This window comes from Doryrhamphus excisus, linkage group LG11 (assembly GCF_037039965.1).
Source record: "Doryrhamphus excisus strain RoL-2023G ecotype Guam linkage group LG11, RoL_Dexc_Guam_v1.1, whole genome shotgun sequence".
NCBI classification, from domain to species: domain Eukaryota; kingdom Metazoa; phylum Chordata; class Actinopteri; order Syngnathiformes; family Syngnathidae; genus Doryrhamphus; species Doryrhamphus excisus.
The window spans coordinates 313,059-331,298 of NC_136367.1; the positions used below are offsets into that span (position 1 = coordinate 313,059).

The 18,240-nt window shown below is 48.0% G+C and overlaps 4 protein-coding genes across 5 annotated transcripts; 2 read left to right on the plus strand and 2 right to left on the minus strand.

The window, feature by feature from the left end:
- Window positions 1-664: 664 nt before the first annotated feature.
- On the plus strand, window positions 665-3,008 carry pbk (PDZ binding kinase). Its single transcript, XM_058078201.2, has 7 exons — window positions 665-814; window positions 1,014-1,154; window positions 1,219-1,352; window positions 1,753-1,922; window positions 1,982-2,111; window positions 2,177-2,356; window positions 2,630-3,008. Exons 2-7 carry the CDS (start codon window positions 1,015-1,017, stop codon window positions 2,854-2,856), a joined length of 981 nt encoding a protein of 326 aa, XP_057934184.2. The 5' UTR covers window positions 665-814; window position 1,014; the 3' UTR covers window positions 2,857-3,008.
- esco2 (establishment of sister chromatid cohesion N-acetyltransferase 2) lies at window positions 2,875-8,811 on the minus strand. The gene is made up of 15 exons (XM_058078073.2): window positions 8,664-8,811; window positions 7,462-7,536; window positions 7,265-7,392; window positions 6,939-7,200; window positions 6,634-6,871; window positions 6,459-6,562; window positions 6,182-6,287; window positions 6,042-6,114; window positions 5,748-5,790; window positions 5,546-5,663; window positions 4,664-4,795; window positions 4,510-4,599; window positions 4,295-4,438; window positions 3,929-4,113; window positions 2,875-3,853 (listed from the first exon to the last, which is right to left on the minus strand). The coding sequence occupies exons 2-15, from the start codon at window positions 7,512-7,514 to the stop codon at window positions 3,721-3,723; spliced, it is 1,809 nt and encodes a 602-aa protein (XP_057934056.2). The 5' UTR covers window positions 7,515-7,536; window positions 8,664-8,811; the 3' UTR covers window positions 2,875-3,720.
- Window positions 8,812-8,847: 36 nt separating this feature from the next.
- ccdc25 (coiled-coil domain containing 25) lies at window positions 8,848-12,328 on the plus strand. The gene is made up of 9 exons (XM_058078212.2): window positions 8,848-9,166; window positions 9,245-9,292; window positions 9,379-9,418; window positions 9,559-9,610; window positions 9,706-9,781; window positions 10,219-10,322; window positions 10,407-10,609; window positions 10,944-10,989; window positions 11,070-12,328. Exons 1-9 carry the CDS (start codon window positions 9,142-9,144, stop codon window positions 11,097-11,099), a joined length of 624 nt encoding a protein of 207 aa, XP_057934195.2. The 5' UTR covers window positions 8,848-9,141; the 3' UTR covers window positions 11,100-12,328.
- Window positions 12,312-17,056, minus strand: LOC131132466 (cholesterol 24-hydroxylase-like). Of its 2 annotated transcripts, none has more exons than XM_078794740.1 (15): window positions 16,849-17,053; window positions 16,709-16,786; window positions 16,543-16,624; window positions 16,191-16,264; window positions 16,027-16,113; window positions 15,269-15,407; window positions 15,087-15,197; window positions 14,812-14,974; window positions 14,678-14,743; window positions 14,518-14,590; window positions 14,370-14,454; window positions 14,187-14,297; window positions 14,037-14,125; window positions 13,372-13,438; window positions 12,312-13,296 (listed from the first exon to the last, which is right to left on the minus strand). In XM_078794740.1, exons 1-15 carry the CDS (start codon window positions 16,995-16,997, stop codon window positions 13,147-13,149), a joined length of 1,524 nt encoding a protein of 507 aa, XP_078650866.1. In that variant the 5' UTR covers window positions 16,998-17,053; the 3' UTR covers window positions 12,312-13,146. The 2 variants fall into 2 exon arrangements, 1 of the variants encoding a protein (XP_078650866.1); XR_013629448.1 differs by having other exon boundaries at window positions 13,214-13,296; window positions 14,037-14,120; window positions 16,849-17,056.
- Window positions 17,057-18,240: the final 1,184 nt, after the last annotated feature.

Sequence of the window (18,240 nt, forward strand, 5' to 3'; positions counted from 1 at the left end):
GCTCATTATTATAATCAGGCATGCATTATGCTTTGTTTTGGTTACTTTATCTGCTAAGTTGAAGTCCATGCACCCGGATCAACAACATTATTGACCTCTAGTGTTGGAATGTTGTATTACAAGGATGACGTCATCTCATATCCACTTCCGTAGTATGCCCTGCACTATTTAGCCGTCATGATGGTGAGCAGAGTAAGGAAAGCTTGCATTGTAAACACACCTTCGGCACACTGCTGAGCGAAGTATTGCTCCAAATCAGGGGTGTCAAACTCCTGCCATGGGGGGGCCGAGACACTGCAGGTCTTCTTTCCAATTGATTTAAATGAACAACCCTCCTTTGGTTTGAGGGAAGGAGCTGGTCAATGAAATCACCTGCTGGAGAAACAGGAAACAGGAACAGCTCGCAAAGAAAACATGCAGTGCTTCGGCCTCTGTCGACACATGTGGTCTAAATCTGGACCTGATTTGTCAAGTGCACCCCCAAAAAGACATGTACGTATGTGTGATAAAAATGTTTTCATTTATAACACCGGTTGTTGTAAATAAACAAGAGAGAGAAAGCTTGTGTTTACCAAATAACGTCCATCTATTTCATCTCGGTATAGCAGCGTACAACTTTGCTCACCAACATGGCGGAATAGTGTACCCCATTCTGCTGCGTTCATTTAGCGTCCTTGTTTTATTTTTTGCCTTTATGTCCCTCAGAGGCGCCCGTAGGCTGCTTCGCCCGTCGACAGTATTTTTTGAACTTTCGGCGCGATTTTTGCTAAGTTCTCGTCGAAGCTAAGAGTTTGTGAAGCCGAGTCGCAAACAGGTAACGTAGAGGTTAGCTGTTTGTTTAAACACTACACTACCAAATACCACTTCTTGTCGCCATTGGAACTCTTCCAGGGAAGGTTAGCTGGCTAGTTAGCATTAGCCCTTGTGCTTAATGTTGCGTTGGACAGCACTCGGTCACTCTTAATACTCACTTTCGAGACGTATACATATGCTGTGTGGTTTCTTTTGGACAGAATGGAGGGATTCAAGACCCCCCAGAGGTCCAGAGTGAGGAGCGTTGGAAGGGGAGGAGGAACTCCCATCAACATCCCGGCCTCCCCTTTCATGAAGAAGCTGGGCTGTGGGACAGGAGTCAGCGTCTACCTCATGGACAGGTGAGAAGACGGCCAAGAGCTTCGAGAATAAGCAGTGATCGTTTCCTCACATCTTCTATTCTAGACCGGGGAAAATGTCTCCCTGGGCCATCAAGAAGATGAACAGCAAATGTGCCAGCAAACAGGTGCAAGTTTACCAGAAGCGTCTGAACGAGGAGGCCGAGGTCCTTAAAGGAATCAACCATCCCAACATTGTTGGTGAGCCTAGCCTGCGTTCCGCACGTACACGCTGGTGCTCAACAGGTGCTTTGACTGGGCCTGTCACCAGAACTAATGTTGCTAGAGGCCGAGATGAGGAAAACACGCATGCATGTGTCCACATGTCCAGGCCGGCACGTTGATCCTGTGACCCTGGTCCTTGTAAGAATGTAACAATAGTAACTGGTTGGGACAGCACTACACACACCACACACACACACTCTCTGCAGCCTCAAGAAGTACACACGCAGTGTGCATAGTACGCAGTACGCATAGTACGCACCCAATTTGGAACACAGCCCACGCCTGTCGTGTGACGAGCACTCTCGCACGTCACGACTCAGACCTTCTGCTGTGCGTGTCGTGAAAGAAGAAACTAAGCATGGTGGCGATCACGCAGGGTTCCGTGCGTTAGCCACAGCCAAGGACGGATCCAAGTGTCTGGCCATGGAGTTCGGAGGAGAGCGGTCCCTCAATGACCTGATCGAGAAGAGGAAGGAAGAAGGCCTTCTGGCGTTTCCTGCCGCCCACATCGAGAAAGTGGCTCTTCATGTCGCCCGGGGTTTGCAGGTAGGGCATCCATCCTGTCATCTCATTGGCTGCTTCTTTCTAAGCCATGCCGTCTGCAGTATCTTCACAACGAGAGGAGGCTGCTGCACGGAGACATGAAGTCTGGCAACGTGGTCATCAAGGGAGACTTTGATGCGGTCAAGATCTGCGACGTGGGCGTGTCCCTTCCCCTGGACGAGAACATGAGAGGTAAGAAGAGGGCCTTTTACATGCGAGACAAAGAGATGCTTGTGTCTGACGGCCGGCGGCGTCAGTGTCGGATCCAGAGGCGGAGTACGTCGGCACGGAACCCTGGAACCCAAAGGAGGCCTTGGAGGAGGGCGGCAACATCACAGACAAGGCTGACATCTTCTCCTATGGCCTGACCCTGTGGGAGATGATGACCCTGGCCATGCCTCACATGGACAACCTGGGGGAGGAGGAGGAGGATGAAGGTGAGATTCTTTAGAACTCTGGAGAGGCTGCAAGTTTGGTCCCGGATGGGGTGTTGACTAAATGTCCACCCATCCATTTTCTATGCCGCTTATCCTGACCAGGCTCACAGAGGCCGAATGTATTAAATGTATTTTATATTATGATGTAAAAACGCTAGAAGTTGATGAACGTGACGTTGTAGGAAACTTGTAGGGCCGTGCACTAGTTATTGTTAATGTGTTATGTCCAAATGCTCTGCAGCAGCACCTCAACACTTTGGCTGTACTTTTCAGAGGACTCCATGGAGGAGAGCTTTGACGAGGACGCCTACTGCGCCAGGCTGGGGACGAGGCCCGGCCTGGCGGCTGAGGCACTGGGCGACTCCTACAGGAGGATGGTAGAGCTCTTCTACGTGTGCACAGAGGAGGACCCCAAGAAGAGACCGTCGGCCGCCCAGATCGTGAAGGTGCTAGAGAGCAACACCCCCCTCGACAAAACAGCAGCAGCCACTCCGGTTTGAATCTCCTGTAGTCCTTATTAGCTCCATTTTGCCACAAAGCAAGTTATCTTGCTTTTGCAGCCCCTTTCCTTCTGATGTTGGCTGTCGGCTTTGTCAAACAGAAAGCAATCAAGGGGGTTCAGACATGTTTATTAAACCTATTTACACCATAACATAGACCTGCCAATATGAGTATTTTCCATACGCTGCCCCCTCTTGCATAGCACGTACCACTTCCACATGGAATGGGCCAACTTGTCACTGCCATGTTGGTAGTATGCCATGGCTGACTCATGCAGTGGGAAGGTCGTGTCATGGCCGACATCCCGTCACCAGAATACGTCTAACTCCGCTACTCTAATACTCGGTCATAGTCAACCCCACAACTCGTCTCTTATTCATTTTTTTTTAATAAACAATGGACTTTAACTAAAGACTCTTGTGGCCATGGCAACAAAGACAAACATTAAAGATGAAATGGGGGCTAGCCTTTTTACAATAGTATAAAAATGATGGAAGTTGGGTCAAATCTTTAATCCCAAGTTTTCGTATGATTGTTGTTTTTCCTCAAATGTTCCATCCACTCACCAGCAACATATTTACGTACCTATATCTTCTGCATGTCAGTAGGTTTTTGTTGGGTGTCTGGAACAGCTGAACAAAAGACCGCTTTGCTATAGTCCTAGAACGTAGAGATTAGCAGGCTTGCTTTCTCTTCCAACAAATGTCAGGAACACTTCAATGCCGAAAGTTGCCAAAACTTCATGGATAAAAATCTCCAATAAACAGCAAATATACAAAACACAACTACTGGCTGACATTGAACATGTGTAGGCCCAGCCATCTTCTGGAGTCATTCCAGCACAGGTCGGGTGATGGATCGCTTCAGGCGATGAAGTTGTAGACGAGGAAGGCCGCCGTTCCGCAGTAAGCCGTTGCAAAATGTTTGCCGTCCGGCGTCGGATCAGAGAAGGCGATTTCCTCTTTGGTGAGATGGCCGCCGTACATGAAGGTGCTCCTTCAAAACAAGACCATCAGCGGGAGTAGGCTTATTTGAGCTGGTTTACGCACCCGCCCGAGCCTGGCCTCCTACCTGACTGTGTCCAGCATACGGCGAGCGATGCCCCGTCTCCTCGCCAGGCTCAATACCCAGACGCGACTGACCCCGCACAGCGCCTTCTCCGGGACAGTGGAGCAGCACCACGCCCGGTGTCGGTCCATGAAGTTGTCCTTGGTCATGTCTTTGACCTGTTCCGGCTGCTCCAGGACTCTGAAGGCCTACAGGAGACAGTATGAAGTCAGACATCTGCCGTAGAAAATATAGAAATGTGTCATATTTATAAAAGAGGGGTGCACGCTCTCTGCAAGCTAGTTACACGAGGAAATGATCTCATAAAACCATAGTGGCGCACACCGGCCTGTCGTTACTTCCCTTGAGCCATTTTGCCTCCTGGATTACCTGTCTAATGGGTTCAGCCACGAGGCAGCCCACCACCATGCGCTCGCTGTTTATGAACAAGTAGGTCTTGGCCTGTGAGGGTCTGCTCAGGGTCACCTGCTGGAAACCCAGCTCGTTGTCCGCTACCCGCCGCACATCCTCAGCCTGCCACGCAACACAACACAGACTCATCTGTACAAGCATCATCACCGTGACGGCCTTTAACGGGAATGAACCTTTTTGATGGCGTATTTGGGATCATCTGGCATGACCATGAGGATCTTTCCATCCCAGAACTCGGCCACCACCCTCTCCTTCTTCCAGCCCTGCAAGACAAACCTTGTTACTCATCTTCTATGTTCTACTCGACTTTGCTGTAGGGAGGCTCACCACAAACTTGATGGAGTCCAGGAGGCACTGGTGGAACTGGTCATGTTGGAAGTGGTCCTCTGGGTTGTCTGCACTGTACACCATTCCACAAGAGCTACAGGTGGTGGCGCCAAACTGCTTCTGACCTGCGTCCTGATGGCCGAAAATGTACCAAAAACACTCAAGTACGTGCGACTACTGGACACTGGAGCTGCCACGTTGTTGGACACAAACTGGCAGAGAAATAATCATTTCCGCTGACAACGGTACCGGCACACGGTGGCACGACGCTGTCTGGTTTCCCCTTTGGATCAGAAATATGCAAATAGGCTAATAGTTCTAGCTCCGGACTACGCGTATGGCAAAGCAGTGACTGGGAGGGAGCAGAGGCTCGGCTTCACCATTACAGCTAGGAGGTCAAGAAGAAGCCTGCTGTAGTCCTTGCAGACCTGGACTACACAGCTCGCACCTGCCTGATGAAGACCGAGGTCATCACGTACGGCGTCCCCTAAAGCAGCCACCAGTCAGGAAGGCAGGGTGTCAGTGACTTAAAGTACCTGGCTTCCTGGCTTACCGTAGGATAGGGAAGCCACCGGACTTGAGAGCTCAAAATGGCATGAATGATATTTGGAATTCCAATCTAGCAGAGTCCCTCCGGCCTCTTCGACTGTAAATCATGGGCCGAGGCTCTGGACAGCGCCATGCTGGAATGCTTGAGGACGTCCTCTGCCAACGTACGAGGGCGTGGCAGTGGAGAGCTGTGTGGAAGTTCTGTATGCTCCACGTATGGAGGGTTCTCTGTCTGCGTCATGGAGCAATATGGGGCAATATGGGCAAGGCAGCCCAGAAACATCCAGCATCTGCAGCCAACTTAGCAAGGTGAAATAGCGGAGGTGAACGTACGATGACGAGCTGGTCATCATCCTGCCTGTCCTTCCTCCTGCGTGCCGATCGCTCCTTGGCCGTGGATGCCGGGCCAGTGGGGGTGCTGCAGGACGGCAGAGGTCGCATGTTCTTTGACCTTTGTCATCATAGGGCAGAAAGTTTGTGGGTCGGCACAAAGAAACGAGGCGTGACATTCCCATGAAGAGTTAAGGTTGCTCACCTCTTGGAAGCAGAGCTGAAGATGGGATACACAGCGGCCCATTCTGTGTGAACACAATTATGGATTTACTTATGACTATATTAGGACACCTCAGGTGAAAGGGAGGAAATCGGGACGTTTCTGCCGCTACAGGAGCTTCCACTCATCAGGGAAAATTGCAAAGTGTCTGTGGGAACTTAAGTCTATTTGTGACTCACTGATGGACGACCATCTTCCACCATGAATGAAAAGATTCAGATGATGTAATCTGCCATTAAGAGTGGTGTCCCATTACTTTTGCCCTGTCAGGCCTACCTTTGGGCGGTGTGGAGGGGGCACTGGCAGGACTTTCATCACTGAGATCCAGAAGAGGCTTGGATGCATCATCCTGGACAAGAAATGACGTCCATGAACATGACGTGAACTTCAACACCCAGAATGAAGGTGGAACCTACCCGAGCGCTGAAAGACACGCATGTCCCACTGGCCGCTGTTGGAGTCCTCTTTAGCACAACTTTCAGCTCCTTCGTGATCCCCTTCTCCAGCAGGACGTCTGGGGAACTAATGATGGGAATAGGGTGCCGTTTTATCAGGGGTCTCCCAGGGTCTCCACCAGGGACCTGACTTCTCCAAAGGCCATTAGGCTGCAGTCCACTTATTTAAAATCAGTCATTTCATTATGTTTTTCTTTTCTTTACACCCAAGTCATTGGGTACAGGACGTGTGCAGTACCTGAGTGGGGTCCCAGGCAGGTCCTCCAAGGAGTCAAACCAGTGCGTCGGGTCAAACTTGGTTCTCGGTGGCTCCGTCTCCTTTTCCATGGGTTTGATGGAAGTCTGGACAAGAACCGGACAAAAACGCCGTCACTTCCTGCATTAGGCTCCATTAGAGATCCAGTCCTACTCGCCTCTGCTGGATGTTCCTGTGTCTGCTCAGGCCGCTGACTCTTGCTCTTCCCCTGGACGGCGGTCGGCTTGGCGGAGGACTTCTTGTACATGGACGTGGGCTTCTTGGCCGTGCTGAAGAAAGCTGCTCCCACAAAGATCTTAGGTTTGGGCTTGAGGCTGCTGAAGGTGACGGTGATGGCCTTCTTGGGCTCTGCTGGCTTGCTGGCGGCAGCGGGTGATGTTTTAGCGTTGGCATTACTGAAGGAGAAACATTAGATGTAAACATAACATTAACTCCTATCGGCGTAACGAAGCAGTGGCGAACCTGCTGCGGTTCAGCTTGGACAACTTGATGGTCTTGGTGGAGGCGGCGTAGCTTTTGATGGCCATCGTGCCTGCCGCCATCTTGGTCTGTTTGCCTCCTCTCACTCCCTTTTTGTTGCTTTTCCTAACCGGCTTCTGGACCTGAGCTGGAGGAGGAAAAGGCAGCCATTCCTTCACAGCTTTCCGTTCCAACGGCGTGAGATAGCCTGTCTTCTTGGCGCCGTAGAAGGAGCTGGTAACCATTGCAGGTTTGAATGGAGAGCCTGAGGAGCATGCATAGTCATCATGAAGGCAGCCGCTGCTTCCTGAACTTCTTCCATCAAATACCTGCAGCTCTACGAGGGGATTTCTGTGGCGATGGGTGGTTCTCCATGTTCAAACAGCAGTGTGGCTTCTTCCTAGGGGAGCTCTTCACTGGGGACGTCTGCTCCCTCAAGCCCTTCTTGGTCGGGTGACTGACAAAGACAGTTCCTCAGCTTCAACACCAACAGTTTATGAAGTGTTCTGTGCAGACAGTGGCTCACCCGTCCTTGTCCACAGAGGACAGCTTTCTCTTGCGTGTGGTCATGGGCACCATTTTCTAGACCTTGCAGTGTTTGCTGGGAGCAATGCGACACTGAATTATATACAAATAATGTAGAAATAGAAAGCTCTTGAATTATTTCATACAGTCGTCACGCAGATGTTATGTGAAAAGCACCCGCACTGGGTTACTCTACATGTCATAGATAGTGGCCCACTAGATGGTAGATGGCCCTTTCGGTGTCATAGATAGTGGCCCACTAGATGGTAGATGGCCCTTTCGGTGTCATAGATAGTGGCCCACTAGATGGTAGATGGCCCTTTCAGTGTCATAGATAGTGGCCCACTAGATGGTAGATGGCCCTTTCGGTGTCATAGATAGTGGCCCACTAGATGGTAGATGGCCCTTTCGGTGTCATAGATAGTGGCCCACTAGATGGTAGATGGCCCTTTCGGTGTCATAGATAGTGGCCCACTAGATGGTAGATGGCCCTTTCGGTGTCATAGATAGTGGCCCACTAGATGGTAGATGGCCCTTTCGGTGTCATAGATAGTGGCCCACTAGATGGTAGATGGCCCTTTCGGTGTCATAGATAGTGGCCCACTAGATGGTAGATGGCCCTTTCGGTGTCATAGATAGTGGCCCACTAGATGGTAGATGGCCCTTTCGGTGTCATAGATAGTGGCCCACTAGATGGTAGATGGCCCTTTCGGTGTCATAGATAGTGGCCCACTAGATGGTAGATGGCCCTTTCGGTGTCATAGATAGTGGCCCACTAGATGGTAGATGGCCCTTTCGGTGTCATAGATAGTGGCCCACTAGATGGTAGATGGCCCTTTCGGTGTCATAGATAGTGGCCCACTAGATGGCAGATGGCCTGTAGAGATGCCGTTTCTCAACCTGACTTTGTTTGAAATGACATTGCTAGCGTGTTAGCAGAGACAATGGGTACAAATGTTGTGCCGAATGGACAATTGGCGCCCAAATCTACCTGTCAACCACCGGTATGAAGCAGTTTGCGCACCAATAACTGCTAAACATAAATTGTATTGAGCCAAAGCAGCCCAGACGTGACTTATTTGCCTCGTTTTACGTGCAAACATGGATAGAACAATTTCACTTACAGCGAAGTCGTTAGGCGTAAGCTAAAGCTAGTTTTCTAAATAAAACATCGATGTCTAAAATGGCGAAACAACAACTTACCTAAAATGCCGGTGCGGTTCTTCAGACAAATACAAGCTGGAGTCAAGTATGCTGGAAAAGTAAGTCAGGCACTGGCGCGTCTCCTGGCCGACTTCCCTCGCTGGGTTTTGAAGAGCGCGCGCTTGACCGAACCGGAAACGGAATTAGCGTAGCAAACAAGAGTCGACGGAAATTGGTGCGATTAAAAAGTTTAGTATGAAATATGCTATTAATTGCAGCAGATATCGGTAACATATTATTATCCTCAAATATAAATAGTGAACAAAGAGCGTTCTGTGTACTTTTATTTTGGAGAAAAGTAGACTAGTTCATCCGGTGTCTTCGCGAGCTGATAACATTTTCCGGGGTCAATTTCTCACCCCACGCCAGAAGTGACAGCAGAATGAAAATAGGCGAAGCTGTATAAACTAAGGTCTTTACTTGCTGAAGATAGACGTTCGTTCTTGTTATTTAGGTATTTTTTTAAATCTGGACGAAAATGGTGTTTTACTTCACAAGTTCCGGTAAGTTTGTGAACATTGCTAGCTAGTACTGTCTTGTTAGCGTCCATGTTGGTACTTAGGACTGTTGTCTTGTTTCAGTGGTGGAACCCCCTTACACTATTTACATGGGCAAAGACAAGTATGAAAGTAAGATAAGACGACCCACACGACACGCAAATGTTTACTTTTGCTTACCCGTTGAAACTGAACTTGTTCTTCTGCGCTGCAAACAGATGAAGATCTCATCAAGTATGGCTGGCCTGAAGACATCTGGTGAGTTCAAAACTGAGCATTATTCTCTTTATCGTGGTATATAAGACACGTTTTACCTGTACTATATTGTGTATATATATGCAAAATATACAGTCTGTAGACATAGAAATCCAAATATGCCTTTTTCTGATATGATTCAGGTTCCATGTGGACAAACTGTCTTCAGCTCACGTTTATCTCCGCTTGCCAAAGGTAAACAAACACTCAGGAGTTAGCGTTTATTTCTTGTAAGTACACAAATTTGTCAGCTCACAATAGTGATAAGTGATGCATGTGTCTGTTGTCAGGGTCACACCATAAACGATATCCCCCCGGAAGTGTTGGTAGACTGCGCGCAGCTGGTGAAAAACAACAGCATTCAAGGTACAAATCACAATTACACAATAGGGAGAATATGTATATCAGCTCCCGGGATGAGGAGCATTGTTTCCCATCCTGAACAGGCGACATTAAACTCACCACGCAGCAAATTAGCACTCCAACTTTATTCCTCAGAAACATGTGTCAATGTTTGCAATGCAAAAAACCAAACATTGTTCCCATAATGAACTTCGTTTGAGGGAACCATTTGATTGGGGAGCATAGAAAGTGGTGCTGCAGTACCGCTTCTGTCCAGTCCTGTAAAATGGTTGCGCTGTTCCATTTTTTCTGTTGTTCTTTTAGTTGTGTTTGTCAATTGTATTTTTGGAATGTGCCGCGGGCCCTAGATGGCCCCCGGACACTACTGATGTGTTCAAAGACGTGCTGCGTTGGACGAAAGTTGGACGACGGTGAGGATGTATTTGTGCTGTGGTCATCAGGCTGCAAGATGAACAACATCAACGTGGTTTACACGCCGTGGGCCAACCTGAAGAAAACGGGAGACATGGATGTCGGACAGATTGGCTTCCATCGACAGAAGGAGGTAGGAAAGTCAGAACACGTCCCGCTGGAATCCTCAGGCCTGAGCGCTGCCCCGCTGCCCCGGCATATCCGTCTTTGTGCGCAGGTGAAGACCGTGGCGGTGGAGAAGAAGGTCAATGAGATTGTGAACCGTCTGGAGAAAACCAAAGACGAGCGCTACCCGGACCTGGCGGCCGAGAAGGAGTCACGAGACAGAGAGGAGAGGAACGAAAAGAAAGCTCTGCTGCAGGAGCAGAAGAGACGTGAGAAGGAGGAGCAGAAGAAGAAGAAGGAGCTGGAGGAGCTCAAGTGAGTCATGGTGCTGTGGATGCTGCTGTGGATGCTGCTGTGGCTGGTGATGAGAAATACAGTATATTGTCGTATGATTTGTTCTTTAGTATTTTTAATGGTTTCATTTCAGTTTTAATATTTGATATTAATTCATATGACCAAATAGCAGTTTTGAACAAATATGTAGAATGTGAACTGTACATAAAAATAAATGTATCAATTATTTTTAATTTGAAAAAATGAAAGCAACATAAAAGGCTGGGCACAAAAAACGAAAGCATCTCCCCACACAGCAGCATTCCTTCGTCCAATAAATGTTGGTGAAATGAAAGCTGTGCTGTTTGGTCATCAGGAACTACACGTCACTGATGAAGAGTGAAAAGATGCAGACCAACGAGGTAAGCGATCCTCGTTCACGCACATCTCGGCGTGTTGGGATGTTTGCGGAGTTCATGTTCCAAAATCTTCCCCTGGCCAGGATGGCTACGACTCGGACGACTTCATGTGAGCCGTCCCCCACGCCGCTCCACCGCCGAGATGCTCAGCTTGCTAAGAACAGCATAGCATTGACACTGAGACGAAAAAACAACGGAGCAGTGAGAAGGTCAGCGACAGGCAGAAGCGGGACTCCACGGACCCCCACCCGACACCCCCACCCACATGCTGCCTCCTCCAGATGATGACTGGATCAGGTGCCGCTTGCAGACCAAACTCGAAGGACGTTCACGGTCCCCGGGACGAGCCGAGGATGATTTTAGGGGGACGGAAGGCTGATGATGAATGATGTCACACACAGCTGCTCCTCAAGGTGCTTTGCATGTACACAAACGGCCATGTTTGTTTGTTTCGTTGACTTGAATATCGCACTCGCGCTTCTTTTCGCGTCTCTCAGTTTGCATAGCTGCCTGCAATGGAAGACAAAATGATCATCGTGACATAACACAACACAACGTCATGCTGTCGTACTGCCATCCCATATGGTTTTGATGAAATAGGTCAGAAATCCAGTGTTGCCCTTTGGCTTTATTTCATCTTTGACCAGCATTTACACCAGGATGGTGGCTGGCTCCTTCTTGGCTTTTTGGCGTCGGCCCACGTAATCTATACATGTTTAACTGCAAAAATGGAAAATGAGCTGTACTTTTACAAGCATAAAATACTATGAGGAAATACGTTGTAATCGAAGTAAAAGTTAAAACTTGTGAAGAATAACATAATGAGCAAAAATAGCATTTTAGTAGCATAACATTGAAATATTCAAAAAAAACAGCAGATATTGAACTTTTGACACGAGAAAGAAAGTTGTACTTTTACAAGAATAAGTTTGTACTTTAGTTCAATGTTTGTTTTTTATGTCAAAATCTGAGAAACAGAAGGAAGTTGTCATTTTTGGACAATAGGGTTGAGGAAAACATATGAATATGGCAACAAGGTCAAATATTTCAGACATTTCCAAACAAAAATGAGTAGAAAAGTGAAGTTGATTTAAGAAAATACTGTACAAATACATATTGGAAGTGACCCTGGTGTCCTTTCATTTTTCAGGATGTTTGGAGAATAAATATGCTCTCGATTTGGCTCTGTAAACTTCTTTTATTTTTATCCCAAGTACCTCCATTCTCCAGTATGAATACAGTATCCTTTAATGAAACTCGCGCTTGTTGTAATTACTGATGGTGACCACTGAGCGGCGCTGTTGCTCTCAGTGTATTTTCCTTGACGTTCATCTTCAACTACCGTAGACTTTCACGAAACCTTTTTACAGAAGCTCACTGATTCTATCAGTTGTAAAATGTTTCTTGTAAAATAAAACGTCTAACTGTACAGTATAGCGAGAAGAGTACTCTAGAGTCGCTCTTTGGAACAAAAACTCAGGAACCTGAGAGGACGTGAAGGCTCCGTTTATTGAACACGACAACACAAAAAGACGGGTACCATTGTTTGCTCACACAAGACGTGGACAAAGTTTTTTTTCGGGGACATAATGTACATTTCACCTTTGACATCAACGAGGTTGAAGTAGTGTCTGTACTTCCATTTGGCAAACTGTTTGGACGGGCGCTAAACACCCGCCCACTCACGTGCTCTGATTGGTTGAAGACGCAATTTGACTAAAACCCTAGCCAATCCTCATCGCTTATGTGGTTATCCCGCCCCCTCCCTTGCGTGCCGTGACGGCGTTATGCTGACAGTAAAAGTAATGAGTCAGGTTGTCTACTGTTATATCATGATTTATCAGGACCTCCTGTGAGGGGTCGACAAGCTCGTCGTGAGTGGCTGATCGCCGGTGATTGGCTCCTGTCCCAGAAACAGCTACAGTCTCCTCAGTGACGTCACAGCAGAGTTTTGATGAAAATGACAGTAAAGTAGATGCCACCAGATTACCTGCAGACTTATACATTATGTCGATATACAGTGACATCTAAACCTCAAAGAGTTTGACATTGAAAGTGAAATTAAAAAAGAATAGGCTGATTCTGATTGTGATCCCACCACCCCCACCGATAGTGGCAACTCATCGATGTTTGCTTCCTTTGCATAGAAAGAGGCGGTAATCATGCTCTGTCCTTCCTGTGTCTGATGGAGCACACCACCCCGCCCTTGGGCCTCAGGGTGCCCACGTCCAGGATGTCAAAGCTCTGGTCGGGCGTCAGGGTGAAGTCAAACCTCTGCAGGATCTTGGCCATCACCACTTTGGCCTCCATCTGCCCACAGCAACAAGTCACAGGTTACGTCGCTGCATCCCTGCTTCTCCTTACTTTGGGGGGGGGGGTCATCACCTGAGCAAAGTTCATTCCCAGGCAGGAGCGGGGGCCCAGGGAGAAGGGGAAGTAGCAGTAATAAGGCCTGGCAAAAGAAATCATACACCTTAAAGAAAGTCATGCACTTTTTCTTTGTGACAAAAGGTGTCCGGGAATTCCAGGAATAAGTTGTGACGGGGAAACGGATAATTATTTAATTCTATCATAATATATCATAATATAATATAATAATATAATCATAATATATATATATATGAATTATTATACATAATTCTAATTATTTAATTATCTAATAATTATTATTAAATATAATTACTTATGATATGTCAACTTTTATGAGGAAAGAGTTGTAATATTACAATTGCCTTTATCCAAGAAAGTTCTGATAATAAAGGCGCTCTTCTTACAATATTAGAAAAAAGAAAGTCTTCTATTTATTGGGAGAACAAATGTTTTTACCACAAAAGTAATAGATATTATTTCTAGAATGGCAGCATTACAATCACTTGTGAGGACAAAGTCCATGTTGTCAAAGTAGAAGACAAAGCTGCCTTGTAGTCATGTGATCATGGAGATAGTACTGTGGGACTATGCCAAGTATGTGGTGGTAAAAGGAGATGCTTTGTGGAGATAGGACATGATCTGAGTTCCATCCTATGAGTTTATTCAACCAGGTGACTTACTTGGGAGCATCGGGGTGAAAGCGCTCGGGGTTAAATTCCAGCGGGTCCTTGAAGAACTTGGCCATTCTGCCGCACATGTAGGAGCTGAACTGAACAACAAACGGTTAGTTCTTCCAAAACTCTTGTGTGTTCGCGTCAGTCATGGCTTACGACGATGCCGGCGCCTGCTGGTACGTGGACGCCATCGATGATGATGTCGTTGGGGAGATCACGGGACGTTCCTGGAGCTGTTGGGTACAACCTTAAAGTCTCTTTAAGAACCTTCAGGGGACAAAGAACGTGTTTGACAGTCTGACTTCTATGGTGGTTACTTGTGAGTGAAGAAAGGCGTACCTGCGAAAGGTAAACTAGCTTGCCCAGATCGTCGTAGCTGATGTCACGTTTCATCCCAATGACGTCGTCCACCTCCTCCTTGGCTCTGGCAGACAAAACACAATGTCCAAGACCTTTTTCTCTTGTCCTCTTGTGTTCTTCTTCTCACTTGTCCAGGATGTCAGGATGTCTAGCGAGCTCCATGATGCAGAAAGCCAGCTGGTTGGCCGTGGTTTCCTGTCCTGGAAGGTGACAAAGGGATTCATACGGGACGCATACGGGACGCATGCGGGCCGAGCCACAAGAACCATGAAGAATAAAAGTCTCACCGGCGATGAAGAAGGTGACAAAATTGTCCAGCATGACCTCTTGGTCCTCTTTGGTCATGCTTTCCTCTGAAATGAAGACATAAGAGTGGAGTGTCTGTGCTTTTCATTCTGGTTCATGCACTTTATGGACCCACCTTTGCTGGCCGCCTTGATGATTTGCGTGAGGATGTCTTTGGGCACGTCGGCGCCGCTCTCCATGGCCACCTTCCTGTTGTGGATCCACTGGGCGCCGGTGGAGCGCAGCAGCTTGCACGCTTCCCTCACCTCCTTGACAAAGGCCCAGTTCTTGGGGTACAGCTGGAAGGTTTCATCGTCGTTTAAGATGCAAAAGTGTAAACGGCATCTCTGCAGGGCTCGGGGGCCAAAGACCAGAAACCAAAAGTCAACACTAAGCGATGCTGTGTTGTACCTGGAAGGCGACATTGCGCACATTGTGCACCATCCCTCGAAGACACGCCTCGATGGCCTTGGGAAAGAGTGAAGTGTTCTCCAGGAGCTCCAGATCCACACCAAAGGCGACCTGACCAGCAGACATAAAGATCTTTGGCTTTATCAGATGACATGGAAAAGCCTGCTGGGTGAGCTAGCTACCTTGGTGATGACGTCTAAGGTGACGTGGTTGACCACTTGCAGCATGTTGGCCTCTGCTCTTCTGTCTGCCACCTCCGACAGTTTGGAGGTCAGCACCTCTGCTCGCTCGTTGAACGTCCCCATCAGACTGCGTAGATACCTGCACACACATGCACGATGCCCCAAGTCCCACAGTAAGGCAGACAGGTAAACCACATCAGGACAGCCCCCCCCCGAACGCAGCAGTCACCTCTCAAAGATCTAAAATGGCCGAGCCACCAGAATCACTTGCTAAAAAGCTTAAAAAAAGTGCAGACTCGGTGCCACGAAGGCCCCCTAACCAGACTGGAAGCCGTCTGACGCCACAAGAACGCTTGTGGCAGATCTTGGAGATTAAAGCTGGTTCTGAGAGCAGGAGCAGGCAGGGTGCTATGTCGTGCAACCTGGCGTCATCAAGGTCTAAAGGACCAAGGTCTAAAGGACCAAGGTCTAAAGGACCAAGGTCTAAAGGACCAAGGTCTAAAGCGTCCGTGCCTGTGGAGCTCCTGGAACATTTAGCAGCAATGAAAACTTCCAGCAACTCCACAAATCTTTGGCCTCAGGCCTAAGAGGGCGGCACACTTCCTTATCGGCATTGCAGCCATCAATCACGTTAGGAATAAGCCATCAATCACGTTAGGAATAAGCCATCAATCACGTTAGGAATAAGCCATCAATCACGTTAGGAATAAGCCATCAATCACGTTAGGAATAGTCTGATAAGCGCTGCAAGAACTCACAGGCTGCTGAAGGCGGGGTCCATGATGCGTCGTTGTTTATACCACTGGTCGTGGTCCCTGGCCGTCACCAGCCCGTTGCCCAAGAACCTGCACGAGGACACCAGGAAGGGAAGCTGTCGTTTATTGTCTTCCTCTTCTTATCTTCTCAATGTGCACCAGCTGACCTTTGACCAAACAGGCTGAAGAGTCGTTTGTGGAGGTAGAGGTCTTTGGGATACTTTGGGGACATCAGGACTTCCTGCAAATATGTATTCATGTCATAATATTTAAAAAGCATCTCTTATTTCCTCGCATGGCCGCTCGAAAAGGAGAGCTGAGACCAGATCGTGGAAATAAGAAGCCATGACGAGGAAATGGCGTCTAATTGATGAAACTGGGAAAAACATGACCACTTCAGGTCGGCTCGGGGGGCAGCTGCCCTCTCCCTGGCTGCTTGGTCCACAAAACCTCCATCATGGATGAACACCATCCAGTGAAGGCGTGAGTAGAGACAGTGACATGACCTTCTACCGTTACCTTGGTGGCCTCGGGACTGGTGGTGCACACAAGTACGGAATGTAAGGCGTTGATCCTGTACACGGATCCATAAGCTTCTGCCCTACCATCACAACATAGGACACGCAGGCCTGTAGGATCAATATATGCATATGTATATTCATATGCATATATCCCAAGTGCTTACCATTCCAGAAGCAGGTCATGCAAGTTTCCCCCCTTTTCCATCGTCCTCAACATAGTCAAGGAATGTCCGAAGAAAAAACTACAGAAACCAGAAAACGAGGTGAGGTGAGGTGAGGTGAGGTGAGGTAAATAAAGGTTTACCTTTCCCGCGGTGGTCCAGGTATGTGGTCATACTTCATGTGTACATATTTAAGGTAGACACAGAAGCCCAGCAAGGCCACCAGCAGGACCACCAGCAGGACCACCAGCAGGACGGCCACGGCATGAAGTGCCAGGAGGAAAAGAGACATTTTTCATGGACTAAAGTCCTCCTGAAGTTGAGTTCGTCTGGCGTCCTGCCGTGTTGAGAAGAGGAAGGCGGAAGGGGCGGGGCCACAGCGTCCTGCTGGGTGTTCCAGTCAAATGTGCACACCCACTTCCAACATTTGGACCAAGGGTGAATTTAAAGTGCTTGTTATTGCAAACGTCAACAAAAGCGCGTACCTTGCGTCATTACCGTAATTCAGCTTGTACTTCCGCAATGGAAATGTCTTCTTGGTGTGTGTGTGTATATACATATTTATTTTTTCACAAGAAAATACGTCATTTTACAAATCGACACTGTCACTGAGGCTCAGTTAAAAATGGTTTCTCTATTTGTAAGTACTTTGAAAGTATAGTAAATATTAGTTGAACGCAACAAGAAAAATACACACAAAGAAACAGCGTCACTCGGTGGTCGCTATCTGTAATTACAGCAGGTGCTTGCCCCATTGTAGGACACGGTTGCCCCATTGTAGGACACGGTTGCCCCATTGTAGGACACGGTTGCCCCATTCTAGGACACGGTTGCCCCATTGTAGGACACGGTTGCCCCATTCTAGGACACGGTTGCCCCATTGTAGGACACGGTTGCCCCATTGTAGGACACGGTTGCCCCATTGTAGGACACGGCTGCCCCATTGTAGGACACGGTTGCCCCATTGTAGGACACGGTTGCCCCATTCTAGGACACGGTTGCCCCATTGTAGCACACGGTTGCCCCATTCTAGGACACGGTTGCCCCATTGTAGGACACGGTTGCCCCATTGTAGGACACGGTTGCCCCATTGTAGGACACGGTTGCCCCAGACTGTGATGGAGGCTCAAAGAACACACTGCATTGTTATATACTTGTTAGCGGTTCCTCGGCCAGCAAGAACTCGCACCTTTTTATTGTGTCCATGTGGGACCACCTCAAGTCCAGGGAGATCATCTCAATCATCACTACCATGAAGCTGGACACGATGTGTTTATGTTCATGAAACAACTGTGACACACGACTGGTGTTTTGGGAACAAGACATCGTGGGCTCACTTTTCATAAAGTACAATAAAGTACACACAAATGAGCTCATTAGTAAAGTTGGTCAGGCACTAAGGAGCAGTGGTTGGGGTAGCGTTCCGTAGTAGGTTCCTTCCTCATTAGCTACTGTGATTACATGTACCTTATTGTGAAGTGTTACTGACATCATCATTATTATTATTATTATTATTATTATGACAAAAAGAGAGC

Coding starts and splice junctions, on each gene's coding strand:
- LOC131132466 (XM_078794740.1), bottom strand. CDS start 16,997: ATGTCTCTTTTCCTCCTGGCACTTCATGCCGTGGCCGTCCTGCTGGTG. Junction 16,787..16,848: donor CCTGGACCACCGCGGGAAAG/GTAAACCTTTAT, acceptor TGGTTTCTGTAG/TTTTTTCTTCGGACATTCCT. Junction 14,744..14,811: donor CATCAAGGCGGCCAGCAAAG/GTGGGTCCATAA, acceptor TCTTCATTTCAG/AGGAAAGCATGACCAAAGAG.
- ccdc25 (XM_058078212.2), top strand. CDS start 9,142: ATGGTGTTTTACTTCACAAGTTCCG. Junction 9,419..9,558: donor GGCTGGCCTGAAGACATCTG/GTGAGTTCAAAA, acceptor GATATGATTCAG/GTTCCATGTGGACAAACTGT. Junction 9,611..9,705: donor TTTATCTCCGCTTGCCAAAG/GTAAACAAACAC, acceptor GTCTGTTGTCAG/GGTCACACCATAAACGATAT.
- esco2 (XM_058078073.2), bottom strand. CDS start 7,514: ATGGTGCCCATGACCACACGCAAGAGAAAGCTGTCCTCTGTGGACAAG. Junction 6,115..6,181: donor GCGTGTCTTTCAGCGCTCGG/GTAGGTTCCACC, acceptor TTTCTTGTCCAG/GATGATGCATCCAAGCCTCT. Junction 5,664..5,747: donor TTCAGCTCTGCTTCCAAGAG/GTGAGCAACCTT, acceptor ATGATGACAAAG/GTCAAAGAACATGCGACCTC.
- pbk (XM_058078201.2), top strand. CDS start 1,015: ATGGAGGGATTCAAGACCCCCCAGAGGTCCAGAGTGAGGAGCGTTGGA. Junction 1,353..1,752: donor CAACCATCCCAACATTGTTG/GTGAGCCTAGCC, acceptor GCGATCACGCAG/GGTTCCGTGCGTTAGCCACA. Junction 2,112..2,176: donor CCTGGACGAGAACATGAGAG/GTAAGAAGAGGG, acceptor CGGCGGCGTCAG/TGTCGGATCCAGAGGCGGAG.